The following is a 16,234-nucleotide window of genomic DNA, read 5'->3' as shown; positions in this document are numbered from 1 at the left end:
TGTGTAGAGAGGGCAGGGAGGGGAGGGGCTGTGTAGAGAGAGCAGGGAGAGGAGGGGCTGTGTAGAGAGAGCAGGGAGAGGAGGGGCTGTGTAGAGAGGGCAGGGAGGGGCTGTGTAGAGAGAGCAGGGAGGGGCTGTGTAGAGAGGGCAGGGAGGGGCTGTGTAGAGAGAGCAGGGAGGGGCTGTGTAGAGAGGGCAGGGAGGGGCTGTGTAGAGAGGGCAGGGCAGGGAGGGGCTGTGTAGAGAGGGCAGGGAGGGGCTGTGTAGAGAGGGCAGGGAGGGGCTGTGTAGAGAGGGCAGGGAGGGGCTGTGTAGAGAGGGCAGGGAGGGGCTGTGTAGAGAGGGCAGGGAGAGGAGGGGCTGTGTAGAGAGGGCAGGGAGAGGAGGGGCTGTGTAGAGAGGGCAGGGAGAGGAGGGGCTGTGTAGAGAGGGCAGGGAGAGGAGGGGCTGTGTAGAGAGAGCAGGGAGAGGAGGGGCTGTGTAGAGAGAGCAGGGCGAGGAGGGGCTGTGTAGAGAGGGCAGGGAGGGGCTGTGTAGAGAGGGCAGGGAGGGGCTGTGTAGAGAGGGCAGGGAGGGGCTGTGTAGAGAGGGCAGGGAGGGGCTGTGTAGAGAGGGCAGGGAGAGGAGGGGCTGTGTAGAGAGGGCAGGGAGAGGAGGGGCTGTGTAGAGAGGGCAGGGAGAGGAGGGGCTGTGTAGAGAGGGCAGGGAGAGGAGGGGCTGTGTAGAGAGAGCAGGGCAGGGGGAAAGATGGTCAGGAGGACTCTGAGGGAGGAGGGTCCGTTACATCCTCAGCAGGCTTTGGTGACATCGTCAGGATCAGGTCAGCTTCCTCGTACATCTGAAAAGTCCAACCGTAGTGACATTTCAATTACTATTATTGTCATTCTTTGGAATTTTTTCGTTTGAAAGTGAGTGTGCACTTCAGACATGGATATTCATGTCAAGAGGGTTTGATATTCACTGTTCACAACTGAAAATGGTCAGAATTTAAATGATGCTGCGTAATGATCAGTGACATCACCGGGGACACATTCCACACCTATAGAACCACATGACACACAGCTTTCAAGCAAACATGTTGATTGCCTTTTGAAAAAAAATTCCCGTCTTGATTTCATTTGGACTTGGAAATGACATAATGCATTGGGGTGGAGGAGAAAAGAGAAAGAAAAGAGGATCCCTTACGGGCTGGAAGTGGACGTCCTGGAAGAGTTCCTGTATGAAGCGTCTGGAGGCCAGGCGGAACATACAGTGGGCCAGGAGGTGGGACACCTCAGAGTACAGGCAGATGTCATCAAACGCATAGGGAAACTTCTCCTTTATCCTGAGGGGACAACAGGTCATTTCAATCTGTGGTCGATTAGCTTTCCCCCCCCACCTTCCTTCTCAATGGCTGACGACAATAACGATATTTAGAGCAGGCCAGCCGATGGCCGATATAATGATCTGATAAAACACAACCATTTAAAAATGACAATAGCTGAACTTAAGTGCATTAATGTTATATTAGCCAGCTAGCTTAAGTAGCTTGGTTGATCACCACTTGGTTTGCAGTTGCTAACATTACAATTGTACTAGGAATTGGATATAAAATATTGTAGTATTTATTCCCTCCAAAATATCCCTATTTAGGAGCTCTATTTAGCTAGCATGAAGTGATTGGTATCAACGGATTCCATGTGACCTTTTTCTTTTTGCTTAAAAAACTATATCCGTCAATACCAATATTTTTTAAACAGACAATGTTGGCCAAATACAGTATATCATTAAAAAAATCGGTTCGAGAGAGAGAGAGCAAGAGAAGGAGAGAAAGAGAGCGAGAAAGAGAGCTAGAGAAAGAGAGAAAGAGAGCGAGAAAGAGAAAGAGAGAAAGAGAGCGAGAAAGGATAGAGTGAGAGCGAGAGAAAGAAAGGGAAAGGGAAAGAGCGAGAAAGAGAGTGAGCGATAGAAAGAGAGAGAGAGCGAGAGAAAGAGAAAGGGAAAGACAGAGAAAGGGAAATAGAAAGAGAGAGAGCGAGCCTTACGTCAGCAGTCCCGTCTCGTGGCCTTTTGTTCCTACAGAGGAGCTGAGGTTGATGACGAGGCGCAGCACCTCCTTCCTCAGCAGCACTCTGCAGGCCGGGGCGTCTTCCTGTAGCGCCTTGCCCCCTAGTGGTCAAACAACAGAGCGTCAGAGCTGTACCAGACACATCGCCTTGCCACCTAGTGGTCAAACAACAGAGCGTCAGAGCTGTACCAGACACATCGCCTTGCCACCTAGTGGTCAAACAACAGAGCGTCAGAGCTGTACCAGACACATCGCCTTGCCACCTAGTGGTCAAACAACAGAGCGTCAGAGCTGTACCAGACACATCGCCTTGCCACCTAGTGGTCAAACAACAGAGCGTCAGAGCTGTACCAGACACATCGCCTTGCCACCTAGTGGTCAAACAACAGAGCGTCAGAGCTGTACCAGACACATCGCCTTGCCACCTAGTGGTCAAACAACAGAGCGTCAGAGCTGTACCAGACACATCGCCTTGCCACCTAGTGGTCAAACAACAGAGCGTCAGAGCTGTACCAGACACATCGCCTTGCCACCTAGTGGTCAAACAACAGAGCGTCAGAGCTGTACCAGACACATCGCCTTGCCACCTAGTGGTCAAACAACAGAGCGTCAGAGCTGTACCAGACACATCGCCTTGCCACCTAGTGGTCAAACAACAGAGCGTCAGAGCTGTACCAGACACATCGCCTTGCCACCTAGTGGTCAAACAACAGAGCGTCAGAGCTGTACCAGACACATCGCCTTGCCACCTAGTGGTCAAACAACAGAGCGTCAGAGCTGTACCAGACACATCGCCTTGCCACCTAGTGGTCAAACAACAGAGCGTCAGAGCTGTACCAGACACATCGCCTTGTGGTCAAACAACAGAGCGTCAGAGCTGTACCAGACACATCGCCTTGCCACCTAGTGGTCAAACAACAGAGCGTCAGAGCTGTACCAGACACATCGCCTTGCCACCTAGTGGTCAAACAACAGAGCGTCAGAGCTGTACCAGACACATCGCCTTGCCCCCTAGTGGTCAAACAACAGAGCGTCAGAGCTCTACCAGACACATCGCCTTGCCCCCTAGTGGTTGGATTTCCCAACGGGGGCCACCTGCACTGAAAACTGTACGCAGTCATTCGTCGTAAAGAGCTTTGTTTCCTAGTAATAGAAATGTGCTACGGAAATGCATTAATTCATCCATTCATCTATAGATTCATTCATATTCCGTGAATGAGTGTGAAAATCGGACGTGGTTTTAACCAATATATAAATCCAAGGGTTATGACATAATGTGAGGATGAGCTTGCGGCAAGGTCGTACCGATGACGATGTCACTGGGGGTGGGCGTGCTGCAGACCGAGGCCTGGGACACGACAGCGTCGCTGCAGCCTGACACGCCAGAGAACTTCGACTGAGGCATCACCTCCAAGCGATGGCTGCCCTGGGCGCCCCACGATGGGAACTCCACGTAGTCTGGCAGGAGAGAACACAGTTACACTCTGTACAACAAGGCATGTTATGTCAGTGTCTTATGTGTGTCCGTCAGACCTGGGCCAACTGCTATTTACTAATGATTCTTCTCAGCGTTTTCAGTTTTAAAACTCGTTGCAGTACCGTCGTTTTTTTTTTAGTTAGGACACTTCATAATAGTGTCGGGTTAGTTATCGGTCACAGAACTGATTAAAATAGTTTTGGAGGAATAATCACAGATCCCGTACAGGCAATTCATCAAGTTTAAATTTGAAATCACGATTTTGGCTTCCCACGATCATGAAAGCAAGATAATCCAGATACTGTAAGAATGATGTATTGTGCCGTGTTGCGCTCATATCGTCTTTTGTTGTAAATGCAGCGCACCCTTCCTTCACAGCGGTGCATTCCGCCCCTCCCCCTCAAGCCCAAACAGTAGATTTAGCTCATGTTGAGGGGGAGGAGGGAGCGTCTTTGGTGAATTGAATCAACGAGCAATCGTGTTTAACACTTTAATCGCCGGGAACGCCGTAACTCGTCTTTGCTCGCCATGCTCATTCTGCCGAAGACGCCGTAACTCGTCTTTGATATCAATATTTCAAAAATCTGTGATCGAAATCATATTTCTCCTCCGGAGACATGAGATGTACTGGTGAGCTCCACTCAACTGTCTAACGGTTCAAGAGCGCCATCTGGTGGCCGATCGGCAGGACGTGACGCGCCAAACAGGAAGTGCTCATCCATATTTCGTCCGGGCACTCGCGATCGTTAGCCGGACTCCATCTCAACACACTGGATAATCAATCGCTCGCCCTAACTCAATAAACAGCGTTATTTGGACGTATATAGTATTATACAACCTGGAAATGGTTCATCTATATCAACATCCCATAATCGAAAACTGTCTACTCCAAGCTGATCGTCCAACGGCGCGAGGAAGATACGGTAAGATCTAGCGTTATTTTCTAACGTGTTCCATATAAACTGCTCTGATGACAATATGACCCACACTAGATGAATGATATAACGTTGCCCACGGAATTATAAACGACCCCTCGCCCATCCGGTCAATATCAGATGATACGTAGTAACTTCTAGAAGTACCTCCAGTTGAAATTTTTCATCTGGCACCGATCGCTACCAAACTGTATTTGATCATCAATATAATGCATTTAGGGCTATAAATCAAGTTCTGGAGAAAGCTGCAGAAAACGATAAAAACGGCACCGTGTTCAATTCGCATCAATTGAATAATAAAGAAAATGCTATTGTTATTGTACAAAGCACTATAGGCACAACTGAAATACAGTACAAACAGGTATGAAATAATAGGCCCTCTAGAGGCCGTGTCACACAGCCTTGATGTGACTGCTGGCCTGACCTGAACATGCTACATGATGCTCCCCGGCTGTGCCATGGGAATAGGTAGGTATATTAAAGTATATTAAAAACCGTCTCAGTACTGCCGCCCTATGTGGTCTGATATACCACGCTGGTTAAAAACAAGCCAAGGATTATTTGTATATATACACAGTTAATTCACCCAGGTCTGGTGTCTGCTTGCATTCACCTGTCCGAGTGTGCGTGCTGTTGACCTGTGGGTGGGTGGGGAACCCCAGTACGATGGCTCCTACACAGTAGAGGCAGGTGTCTTCTGTGTGTTCCTGTAGGCCTGTCTCGTCTGACCCCAGGGTGTGGTTCTGGTTCTCCCCGCGGCCACCGATCAGCTCGGAGATGCTGAACTGCTGCTTCAGCGGAGGGGGGCGGTCACCTGCAGGGGGGAGAGACGTGGCATGCGGTTGTGGGGAAAGTGGTGTTGTTGTTGTTCAGCAGGGAGCACTCCGTCCTCTGGACTTGGCTGTAACGATGGCCCTTGCCACGGTGATAGGGGACACAGTACAGCTGTGAATGACGTCCTTCGGATGAGACGTTAAACCGAGGTCCCGACTGAATTTGGTTGTCAAGGAACCCAGGGTGCCTATCACAAATAGTAGGGGGTTCCATGATGTTTCTGGCCAAATTTTCAATCAGGTCTGTGACATCAAGGCCACCTAATCATCCCCCCCAACCCTCATTAATTAGCTGATATCAATCCCTGTCTCCTGAGTCGTTCAGCCATTGTGTAGTGTGATGTGCGCCTGGTGCCAGACAGTGTATGACAGCCAAGGTTGGGTGCTACACATTGGTGAAGGAGGCAATTTCCACCCTACATTGTAAAAAAGCACTTAGTCGGTCTAAAAAAGCACTATATAAATGCAATGATCATTCATGTATTTTGTTCTACTCCTCGATCTACTACTCGTCTTAACCTCTTATTTCTAATATATTTCTATGCTAACCATCCAGCATTCTTTCCTGACCTTTCCTTCGGGAAAAAAAAATGTCACTCTCTTTCCATAATGTATTTGTCACTCTGCGAGAGAATTCAATAACGTGACAGTTAACTCATTGAGCGCCAAAAACAATATATCTCGTTTCTGAAAGCCAACGCTTGATTCTGTTACAGCTGCTGAGCTATATACTATAGCTAATGTCCATCAATATCTTCCTTTTGAATGAAATAGAATCAAGAGAGAGAGAGAGAGAGAGAGAGAGAGAGAGAGAGAGAGAGAGAGAGAGAGAGAGAGAGAGAGAGAGAGAGATATTTACGGCAACAAGGTGTCTTTAGACTAGGGATGTTCGATATTGGCTTTTTTACCGATATTGTCCAACTCTTAATTTCCGATACCGATATCAACCGATACCGATATATGCGGGGGTTCCCCCCCCCCAAAAAACGGAATAATTTCAGGTAATTAACATTACATATCTCTTGTCGTGGAATTAACAACATTATGCATACTTTTGACAATAAATTAAATAAGAATTTGTTCTTACTTGCTTGCCTGGGTAAATAAAGGTTAAATAAATGTAAAACAAATATACATATATATTTTTTTTGAAACATAGAAACAGCGGAGAGAGAGAGAGAGGTTTTTACCGCGACGAGGTGCGTTTAGACCATTGCTCGCAGTTTTCCTTACACATAAAAATAGCGTGACTCATGAGATAAGTTGTCACAGAGCTGTCAAACGCAGGGCTGAATAGCTAGATGTCATACCTGTATCTTCTAAAATTGAATGTCCGCACTGCTCTGTGTATATTATGAAATGACAATTGCGCTTTGACACGCTCACTACCCAAAACCATTACTCGCACACTGTGCTCCTAAATGATTTTTCCGGTTCACACAAATCTATTTTTATGGGCAAATGCGAGTGAAATGCTCGCACTGTAGAGCCCTGTCCAGAGCAATGGCGATCGCAAACTATTGGAGATTATGAAGAAGAAGACAAAACGATCACACTCTGTACTGGGCTCTGTTAAGGAAGGACAGGACACACTCACTGAGAAACATTGCTTTATACTGAAAACTAGGGTAAGCCATTTTAAGTTTATTAGTGAATCTTAAAAGTGAGGAACCAGCTGACTTGATTAAAGGGGCGTGTTTAAAACGGCCATTTTGTTTAGTTAAGTGCCCCCATTAAGGGACTGTTTCCTGTTTACTAGTAGCATCTGATTTGCTGAGTGAGCCATTAAGAGCCTGCCCTGTTTAAAAGCAGAGGTCCACACTGTGTTGAAATCACTCTGTACTGGGCTCTGTTAAGGAAGGACAGGACACACTCACTGAGAAACATTGCTTTATACTGAAAACTAGGGTAAGCCATTTTAAGTTTATTAGTGAATCTTAAAAGTGAGGAACCAGCTGACTTGATTAAAGGGGCGTGTTTAAAACGGCCATTTTGTTTTGTTAAGTGCCCCCATTAAGGGCCAGGTGTTAAGACAGCACTAATTAGTGATAGTGATTTAAAGGCTTGCTGGTGTAGCGTCAGCGAAGCGTCGAGAAACGAAGAGGGACAAAGAGGAGGAGTTTTCCTGGAGTTCACCGCCGAGGGATCCACCGATCCACCCAGTGCTAAGTACACCATAATCCTATATTTCCCTCCCACACTGCTATTTCTCTACTTCCTCCCTGCCACTCTTGACAATACAATGTGTCTCATACCTATATCCACAATCTGCTCCTCCAGAACTGACTCTACCCATCCACGCCAGTTTGCTAGCAACCCGGCTAATCTCTCCTACCCTCCTACAGCCACTAATACACCTGTCACAGTACGGGGAGGCTTATGGAATTGTCAATCAGCAGTCAAGAAAGCTGACTTCATTACTGCCTACGCCCATAGTCTAAATCTGCAGCTCCTGGCTCTAACTGAGACCTGGATAACCCCCAATAACTCATCAACACCTGCAGCATTATCTACAAACTATAACTTCACTCACACACCTCGACCTTCCAGACGGGGTGGAGGCACTGCCCTCATGACATCTCCTTCATGGGCTACAAACGTAACACCACTCCCAGAACTGTCACTCTCCTCTCTCGAATATCATGCAGTATCTGTCTCTAATCCTTTCAATCTCACCATTGTTACACTCTACCGCCCTCCAGGTACACTCGATCACTTCACAGATGAGCTGGACATGCTTCTTAGCTCCTTACCGGAAGATGGTACCCCTCTCCTTCTACTGGGCGACTTCAACCTGCTTGACTCATCTCAGTCAGTCATAGTAGTCTCCCTCCTACAATCGTTTGACCTGACTCCCACTGCCATGCCTCCCACCCACAAAGCAGGCAACTCCTTGGATCTCATATTTTCCCGTAACTCCAGCATCATTAACACCACGGTAACTCCCCTACATGTATCTGACCATTCCTTCATATCCTTCTCACTAACTCTCATGCTTAACCGAAAGGTCTTCACCCCAACTCAAACAGTCTCACTCAGACGCAACCTGCCCTCCCTATCCCCCTCCACCCTCTCCTCTGACATACTATCCGCTCTACCTTTGAGTGACACCTTCTCTGCTCTCTCCACAGAGATGGCAACCTCCACCCTCCTTTCAGCCCTTGCAACCTCCTTCGACAAGCTCTGTCCCCTCGTTGAGAAACCTGCCCGCCGTTCCCCACCCAGTCCATGGCTGACAGATCCAGTGAGAGAACAAAGACAGGTCCTGAGAGCAGCTGAAAGGAAGTATAGAAAGTCACGCCTCACTGCTGACATTGACACATATCACAACCTCTTGTTAACATTCTCCAAAACCATCACTAATGCCAAAGCTTCTTTCTTCCACCATAGGATCGAGGCCTCTGCCAAGAATCTTCGCAAACTGCATGCTACCATGTCCTCCCTCCTCACTCCCCCCCCACCCCCCCCTCCCTCATCTTTCTCTGCCGAAGACTTTGCGATCTTCTTTGAGGAAAAAGTGGAGAACATCCGCAGCTCCTTCTCCCAACCCCCACCCATTCCAAATGCTGAATCGAGAACCTTATCCTTCACTCTGTCATCTTTCTCTCCCATTACAGAAGCAGAGACCCTGACACTGGTAACGTCAAACCGTCCGACTACTTGCCAGCTGGACCAGCTACCCTCCCCACTCCTCCAGACCATAGCACCAGACATCCTCCCATTCCTAACTGCAACCATCAACTCCTCACTCAACTCGGGGGTGGTCCCCACCTCCCTAAAACAAGCCAGAGTCACGCCGCTCATAAAAAAACCAACCCTGAACCCTACCGTCATAGGCAACTACCGTCCTGTCTCTCTTCTCTCCTTCCTTTCTAAAACACTTGAACGTGCTGTATCCAACCAACTTACTACTTATCTCTTACAGAATGACCTCCTAGACCCTAATCAGTCAGGCTTCAGGACTGGTCACTCCACAGAGACAGCCCTCATTGCGGTCACAGAGGCACTTCACTTAGCAAAAGCGAAAGGCCTCTCCTCTGTCCTGATTCTCCTAGATCTATCTGCAGCCTTCGACACAGTCAACCACCAGATCCTCCTTGCGGCCCTCGCAGGAATGGGAGTGGCTGGCTCTGCGCTGACATGGCTGTCATCATACCTCAATGACCGCTCCTACCAAGTGTCATGGAGAGGGACCCTGTCGGCCACCCGCCCCCTGCGGACGGGTGTCCCCCAGGGCTCGGTTTTAGGACCCCTTCTCTTCTCCCTCTACACTAAATCACTGGGTAACATTATCACGTCTCATGGCTTCTCCTACCATTGTTATGCCGACGATACTCAACTCTTCCTCTCCTTCCCTCCCTCAGATATCCACGTCTCTGTGCGGATCTCGGCCTGTCTGTCCGACATCTCAGCCTGGATGACGTCCAACCACCTCAAACTGAACCTAAGCAAAACAGAATTGCTCCACCTGCCGGCCAAATCCTCCCCCCTAACCGACCTTTCAATCACAGTCGAGAATGCAGCTGTGACTGCGTCCCCGACCGCCAAGAACCTTGGTGTTGTCCTCGACGACCAGTTGAACTTCTCTGCTCACATCGCAGCGACGACCAGAACCTGCCGATTCCTCCTGAGCAACGTCAGAAGGATACGCCCCTTCCTGACAAAAGAAGCCACCCAACTCCTCGTCCAATCAACAGTCATCTCCCGCCTCGACTACTGCAATGCACTGCTCGCTGGCCTCCCGGCCACTGCCACTAAGCCTCTTCAACTCATTCAGAACGCAGCGGCCCGCCTGATCTCAAACCTACCGAAGTCGGCCCATGTCACCCCACTTCTTAGGGACCTGCACTGGCTCCCCATTGCTGCACGAATCCGCTTCAAGGCCCTCGACCTAGCATACCGTGCGGCAAAGGGAACCGCTCCCGCCTACCTCCGGTCAATGGTCTCTAACTACACACCCTCAAGACCCCTACGCTCTGCATCTTCTGGCCGCCTCAGACCTACTCCTATCCAAGCTCCGGGAGGGTCATCAAAGAGAAGTCGCCTATTCTCAGTCCTTGCCCCACAATGGTGGAATGAACTACCCACCCCAGTTAGGACAGCCGAATCACGTCCAATCTTTCGCTGTCGACTAAAGACGCACTTCTTCAACCATTATCTGAATTAAAAAAAAATAAAAATCTAACCCTAACTAACCGTACTGTCATGCACTTGTCCTAATAAACTAACCTACACTGTAGCACTCAACACTTTGATGAACATTGTTGCTCAGCTGATAGAGTTGTGCCCTTCCTGATGGCTTGTCGTACAGAACTTGTAAGTCGCTTTGGATAAAAGCGTCAGCTAAATGACTAAATGTAAATGTAAATGGATGATAACGTGCGTTTTCACCAGACTACATTGGACTCAGCACTTCTGGTAAATCATGAAAATACTAGTCAAACCGGCCGAGGACTCGGAGGTAACCTATTCTGCTCCGTGGTATAGTCGGTCCCGAGCACTCCGAGGCCCTACAATGCAATGTCGAGCAAACTATTGGAGATTATGAAGAAGAAGACAAAACGATCACACGTATAGATGATAATGTGCGTTTTCACCAGACTATGTTGGATTCCTGTCCCGTGCTGCGGGTGGTGTCGGCATTCGTGCCTTCATCATACAGTGGCAGGAGTTGGCCGGGCTTGACGTGCCGGGACGGCTTGTACTCAACCCATTGCTATGAAATGTCTGGCCCCATGTGGTGGCCTGGGGGAAGAATCTGAGCCGGAGTCTCTCTGTGCTCCTAGCGTGTGTACGTAGGCGCTTGCCTGACCGCAGCAGCTTGAACAGGCTGTTGTTGGGGTGGTGGGGGTCTTTCATTATTCTGCAGGCTCTGGATTTGCACCTCCTGTTATATAAGTCCTGCAGGGGTGGTAGTGCAATACCCGTAGTACGCTCTGCTGAGCGCACCACTCTCTGGAGGGCCTTCCTGTCCTGTGCCGTGCTGTTTCCAAACCAGGCAGTGATGTTTCCAGTCAGAATGCTCTCTACAGCCCCGGAATAGAAGGAGTGGAGTATCTTCCCCGATACTCTGAACTTCCTTAACTGTCTCAGGTGATAGAGGCGCTGTTTCGCCTTTTTCAGCACAGAATCTATGTGTGTTGACCATGTCAGGTCCTCTGTGATGTGGACTCCCAGGTACTTGAAACTGCTCACCCTGTCCCATTTATCCGCAGTGTGTGTGTCACCTGCTGTATTCTCCTAAAATCCACGATCAGCTCTTTTGTTTTACCAATGTTCAGGAGTAGGCTGTTATCCCGGCACCAGCGTGCCAGTTCATCAACCTCCTCCCGATAGGGCTTCTCGTCATTGTTAGAGATCAGCCCCACCACCGTGTCGTCCGCAAACTTCACTATGGAGTTGGAGCTGAACCTGGCCACACAATTATGTGTGTACAGTGAATACAGCAGGGGGCTCAGAACGCAGTAGATTGAAATAAAGGTGTTCAATTTCAATCTGATTCAATTGGATCTTTGTTTCCATATGAAGTATCATAAAATGTATCATATGAAATATATAAATTATTAAATGTATCATAAATATATTAACAATATAGACCAGAACATTACCTCAAGTGACTTTACTTTGCAGTAACATTGAATTTGTCAACATGCTTCTCACCACTGATAATGGGCTTTGGACTGAAGACTTCCTTATGTCAATGTTTAATTTTCTTTCATTTAGGACACCTCATACATTTACTGATGTAACTCCCGGACCATGCATGCATGCTATATTTACACATGTGGTATTGCTGGATTCAACACAACCACACCTTTCCGAAAAAGCCCTCATCTGTGTTTCTATGACAATCTATGGCAGAGCTACTACAAAGTAAATGAGAACATTCTGCATAGATATACATTTTTTACATTTCCGCTTATTTTAAGTATGTGTACATAGGTATATATTTCCTACATGCATAAAGATATTCACATCCAGGTTTTTCTATTAGGTTAAGCAACTGGCTGACTGCTAGCATGTCAAGTTTGAAAGCTCTTGGAGCTTGTATTATTAATCTACATGAGTTTATATGTCTCAACTCCCATACGGCCAGGCTATATTTAGGTTGTTTTTTCCTTTGGGGGTGTATAACAATATCTATCAATTTAACCATTTTTGCAGTAAGATATTTGTATACAATAATCCATTTCACATATGGGAGACCATAGAGATGAGGAAAAACATTGTTGTTTTGTTCTACCTCCGGTAGGGGTATCTCAACATTTTGGGGGCATTGTCACTAGGCTACAAACCCTGAGGGAAGCCCAAGGGAGGAAAGGCCTGCTGCAGTTCAAGTCCAAGACCAGAATAGGATGCTGGAATGTGAGAACTCTTCATCAAGCAGGAAAACTAGCACAACTAGCAAAGGAGATGAGAAGATACAATGTCAGTGTAATGGGAGTTAGTGAGTGTAGATGGAACACCTTTGGGGAAGTTACTACAGCCACAGGAGAGGTTTCTGTATTCGGGGAGGGAGAACGAAGAGGATCCACATATGCAAGGTGTGGGCCTAATTCTCTCTAAAGATGCTGCAAGAAGCCTCCTTGATTGGGAACCAGTTTCTGAACAGATAATCACTGCCAGGTTTTTATCCAAGGGTCGAAACATCACCATCATTCAGTGCTATGCACCGACAAACTCAAACACAAAAAAGTACAGAAGACCCCAAGGAGAGACATCCAGATAATCATGGGAGATATGAATGCCAAGGTTGGAAGGGACAACAGGCACTGGAAGAACACCAGGTATCGGAGAAATGAACGAGAATGGAACCCTCCTTGCGGACTTCTGCACTTTTAATGAACTAATTATCGGAGGGACTTTATTCCCACACAAGCCCACACACAAAGCTACGTGGATCTCTCCCGATCTAAAGACAGAGAACCAGATGGACCATATAGCAATAACAAGAAATGGAGAAAACTACTCTTGGATGTTAGGGTAAAGAGGGGAGCAGACATTGACTCTGACCACAACCTGCTGATATGAGAGTTTAGACTCAAACTAGATGTAAGGAAAAGGGAAGCAAATAGAGATCAGAAAACTAAGGGATCACCAGGTTAGACAGGAAGCAGGGCTTACACTTAAAACAGATTTAAAGTACTAGCAGAAACAGGAGATGTTGAGGAACAGTGGGGAAGCTGCAAGAAGGCCCTCATTGACACGTGTGAGCCGGTTTTGGGCTATAGGAAAGGTTTAGGGTTAGGGTTAGGGTTAGGCTATAGGAAAGGTGAAAGAAAAGGTTTTGGGCTATAGGAAAGGTGAAAGAAAAGGTTTTGGGCTATAGGAAAGGTGAAAGAAAAGGTTTTGGGCTATAGGAAAGGTGAAAGAAAAGGTTTTGGGCTATAGGAAAAGTGAAAGAAAAGACTGGATTGCAGATGACACCTGGCAAGACATAGAGGAAAGGAAAACCCTTAAAAACAAGTGCAATAGGGAACCAGATATGACAAAGAAAGAAAAATGGAGGCAAGAATACCAACAAAAGAGCAGGGTAGTGAATAAGAAGACCAGAAGGGACAAGAGAAGATATGTTGACAACCTAGCATGTGAGGCAGAAATAGTAGCCGGACAGAGGAACATGAAAGATCTTTACAGAATCACAAGACAACTAGCGGGGAAGAACAGAACCATTAGCCGACTAGTGAAGAATAAACAGGGACAACTCATCACACAGGAAGCCCAACAGCTGGACCGCTGGAGGGAACACTTCCAGGAACTCCTAAATAGACCTCCCCAGAAATAACACCAGAGATCAGCAGTGTACCATCAGAAGCCTCAACTGTGGGAGGATGTCTAAGGATGAAATAACCAGAGCCATCAAAAAGATGAAGGCTGGGAAAGCACCAGGAGTTGACAACATCCCCCCTGATATTCTGAAAGCTGATCCCAAAGCGACCACAGAGGTTCTATACCACCTCCTCAACAAGATCTGGGATACAGAGGTAATCCCAATAGAATGGAAAACAGGCTTAATGGTCACCATTCCAAAAAGAGGAAACCTCAGTGAATGCAACAACTGGAGAGGCATAATGCTCCTGTCCGTCCCTAGCAAGGTTCTTTGTAGGATTATCTTAGATAGGATACAAGCAGCCTTAGATGGTCAGTTGAGGAAAGAGCAAGCAGGTTTTAGGAAGGATAAGTCATGCACAGACCATATTGCTACTTTAAGAATTATTATCAAGCAGTGTGTTGAGTGGCAAAACTCCCTGTGCATGAATTTTGTAGACTTTGAAAAAGCCTTTGACAGCCTAGATAGGGAAGTGCTTTGGAAACTCCTAGGTCACTATGGCCTACCCTCTAAGATCATCAACCTAACAAAGAACATGTACCAGGATTTCAATGGCCGGGTGATCTGCAAGGGCAAACTGTCAGGGGTGCGGCAGGGTTGTCTTCTTTCTCCTTTGATTTTCCTCATTGCCATTGACTGGATCATGAGAAGAACAACTGAAAATCAACGGACAGGAATCCAGTGGACCTTGTTTACCCAGCTCGAGGACTTGGATTTCGCAGACGACCTTGCGCTAGTCTCTGAAAACCACACACACACATGCAACAGAAGACAGATAGGTTACAGACTAACAGTGACCAGCTTGGACTCAAGATCAACAACGAAAAACCAAGACCATGAGGTTAAATCCAAAAACACATGATCCAATCACACTGAGGGGAGAGGCCATAGAGGACATGGAGCACTTCACCTACCTAGGGAGTAACATCAGCAGGGATGGAGGAGCAGACAGGGACAGAGGCAAAGCACAGGTAGCATTCAAGATACTCAGGCCAATCTGGTTGTCCAAGCAACTCTCCAATAACACCAAGCTACGGATTTTCAATACCAATGTGAAGACTGTCCTGCTCTATGGCTCTGAGACGTGGAAGACTACAGAGGGCCTCACAAGCAAGATCCAGGTGTTTGTCAACAAATGCCTGCGCTACATCCTCAAGCTGTGGTGGCCCATCAAAACCACAAATGAAGAGCTGTGGAGGCTAACCAACCAGGACAGCATAGCTACCACCATCAAAAGGAGAAAGTGGAACTGGATAGGTGGACCCTTAGGAAGGACTCAAACAACATCACTAGACAGGCCTTGGACTACAACCCGCAGGGGAAGAGGAAAGCCGGTAGGCCGAGAAACACCTGGAGACGTTCCACACTCCAAGACCTAAAGAACATCGGAGTGAGCTGGCAAGAAGCAAAGGCCCTGGCCCAGAAGAGAGTGAGATGGAGAGCTCTGGTGGACGCCCTATGCCCCCCAACGGGGTAAAGAGGATTAAGTCAAGTAAGTCATGTTGGATTCTAGTATTTTCAAACTGGCTGTTTGGATGTACGTTCCTGAATTTAACGTTACCCTGACGCTGCTAACAGGCACCTAACGTTATATTTAATTATCCTGTTCTGATCCAAGACACTTGGAGCAAGAGTGGAGTACCTGCTGACAAAGGTAACATGTATTTTACGTCAATTTTACTGAACCCCATCATAAAACATGCTTTTGTAATAATAGCAGCATCGGATGGCCAGCTGGCTAGTTTCAGTTCATAGGAAAATACTTCGACTATAATAGTCAGAAGTAAATTAACTATACTCTCTTTTAGAAACTCTGTCTCTTAAACAGTACTGTATATCTTGTATGTAATAAATGGCTGGATGTGACGGTACTGTTTATCTGTATGTCAAATGTTATGATGAATTGAAAATGGGGGACCCTGATGTAAACAAGACGAAAGTCTGCCTCCCCTTAACAATTGTGTGTATTGAGCCGTACTGTATTGTACCCATTCTGAAATCTGTTAATAAAATGTTCAATCAATCAATCAATCTGTTATGCTTAACACTTTGAGTGCCAGCCACGGCATAATTAGTTATTTCATGCCAACCGTTGAGTGCCAGAAACGAGTA

General features: G+C 47.2%; 1 protein-coding gene across 3 annotated transcripts in view; it reads right to left on the bottom strand.

The window, feature by feature from the left end:
• Nucleotides 1-662: 662 nt before the first annotated feature.
• Nucleotides 663-16,234, bottom strand: part of LOC311235984 (rapamycin-insensitive companion of mTOR-like) — a 121,560-nt gene continuing 105,988 nt past the window's right edge. The window contains exons 33-37 of one of the 3 annotated variants that reach the window (XM_084323536.1): nt 5,073-5,273; nt 3,353-3,505; nt 2,025-2,148; nt 1,186-1,324; nt 663-838 (exon numbers count right to left, since the gene is read on the bottom strand). In XM_084323536.1, the coding sequence (XP_084179662.1) occupies nt 752-838; nt 1,186-1,324; nt 2,025-2,148; nt 3,353-3,505; nt 5,073-5,273 (704 nt within the window). In that variant the 3' untranslated portion in view covers nt 663-751. Of the gene's footprint in view, nt 839-1,185; nt 1,325-2,024; nt 2,149-3,352; nt 3,506-5,072; nt 5,274-14,818; nt 14,863-16,234 lie in introns of those variants that run through there. The other 2 variants (XM_084323537.1, XM_084323538.1) reach the window with 2 other exon arrangements.

This window comes from Notolepis coatsorum (assembly GCF_963971535.1).
Source record: "Notolepis coatsorum genome assembly, chromosome: 10".
Lineage (NCBI taxonomy): Eukaryota > Metazoa > Chordata > Actinopteri > Aulopiformes > Paralepididae > Notolepis > Notolepis coatsorum.
Note: the sequence above shows the minus strand (reverse complement) of the source record. Positions and strands in the feature narration are given on the sequence as shown.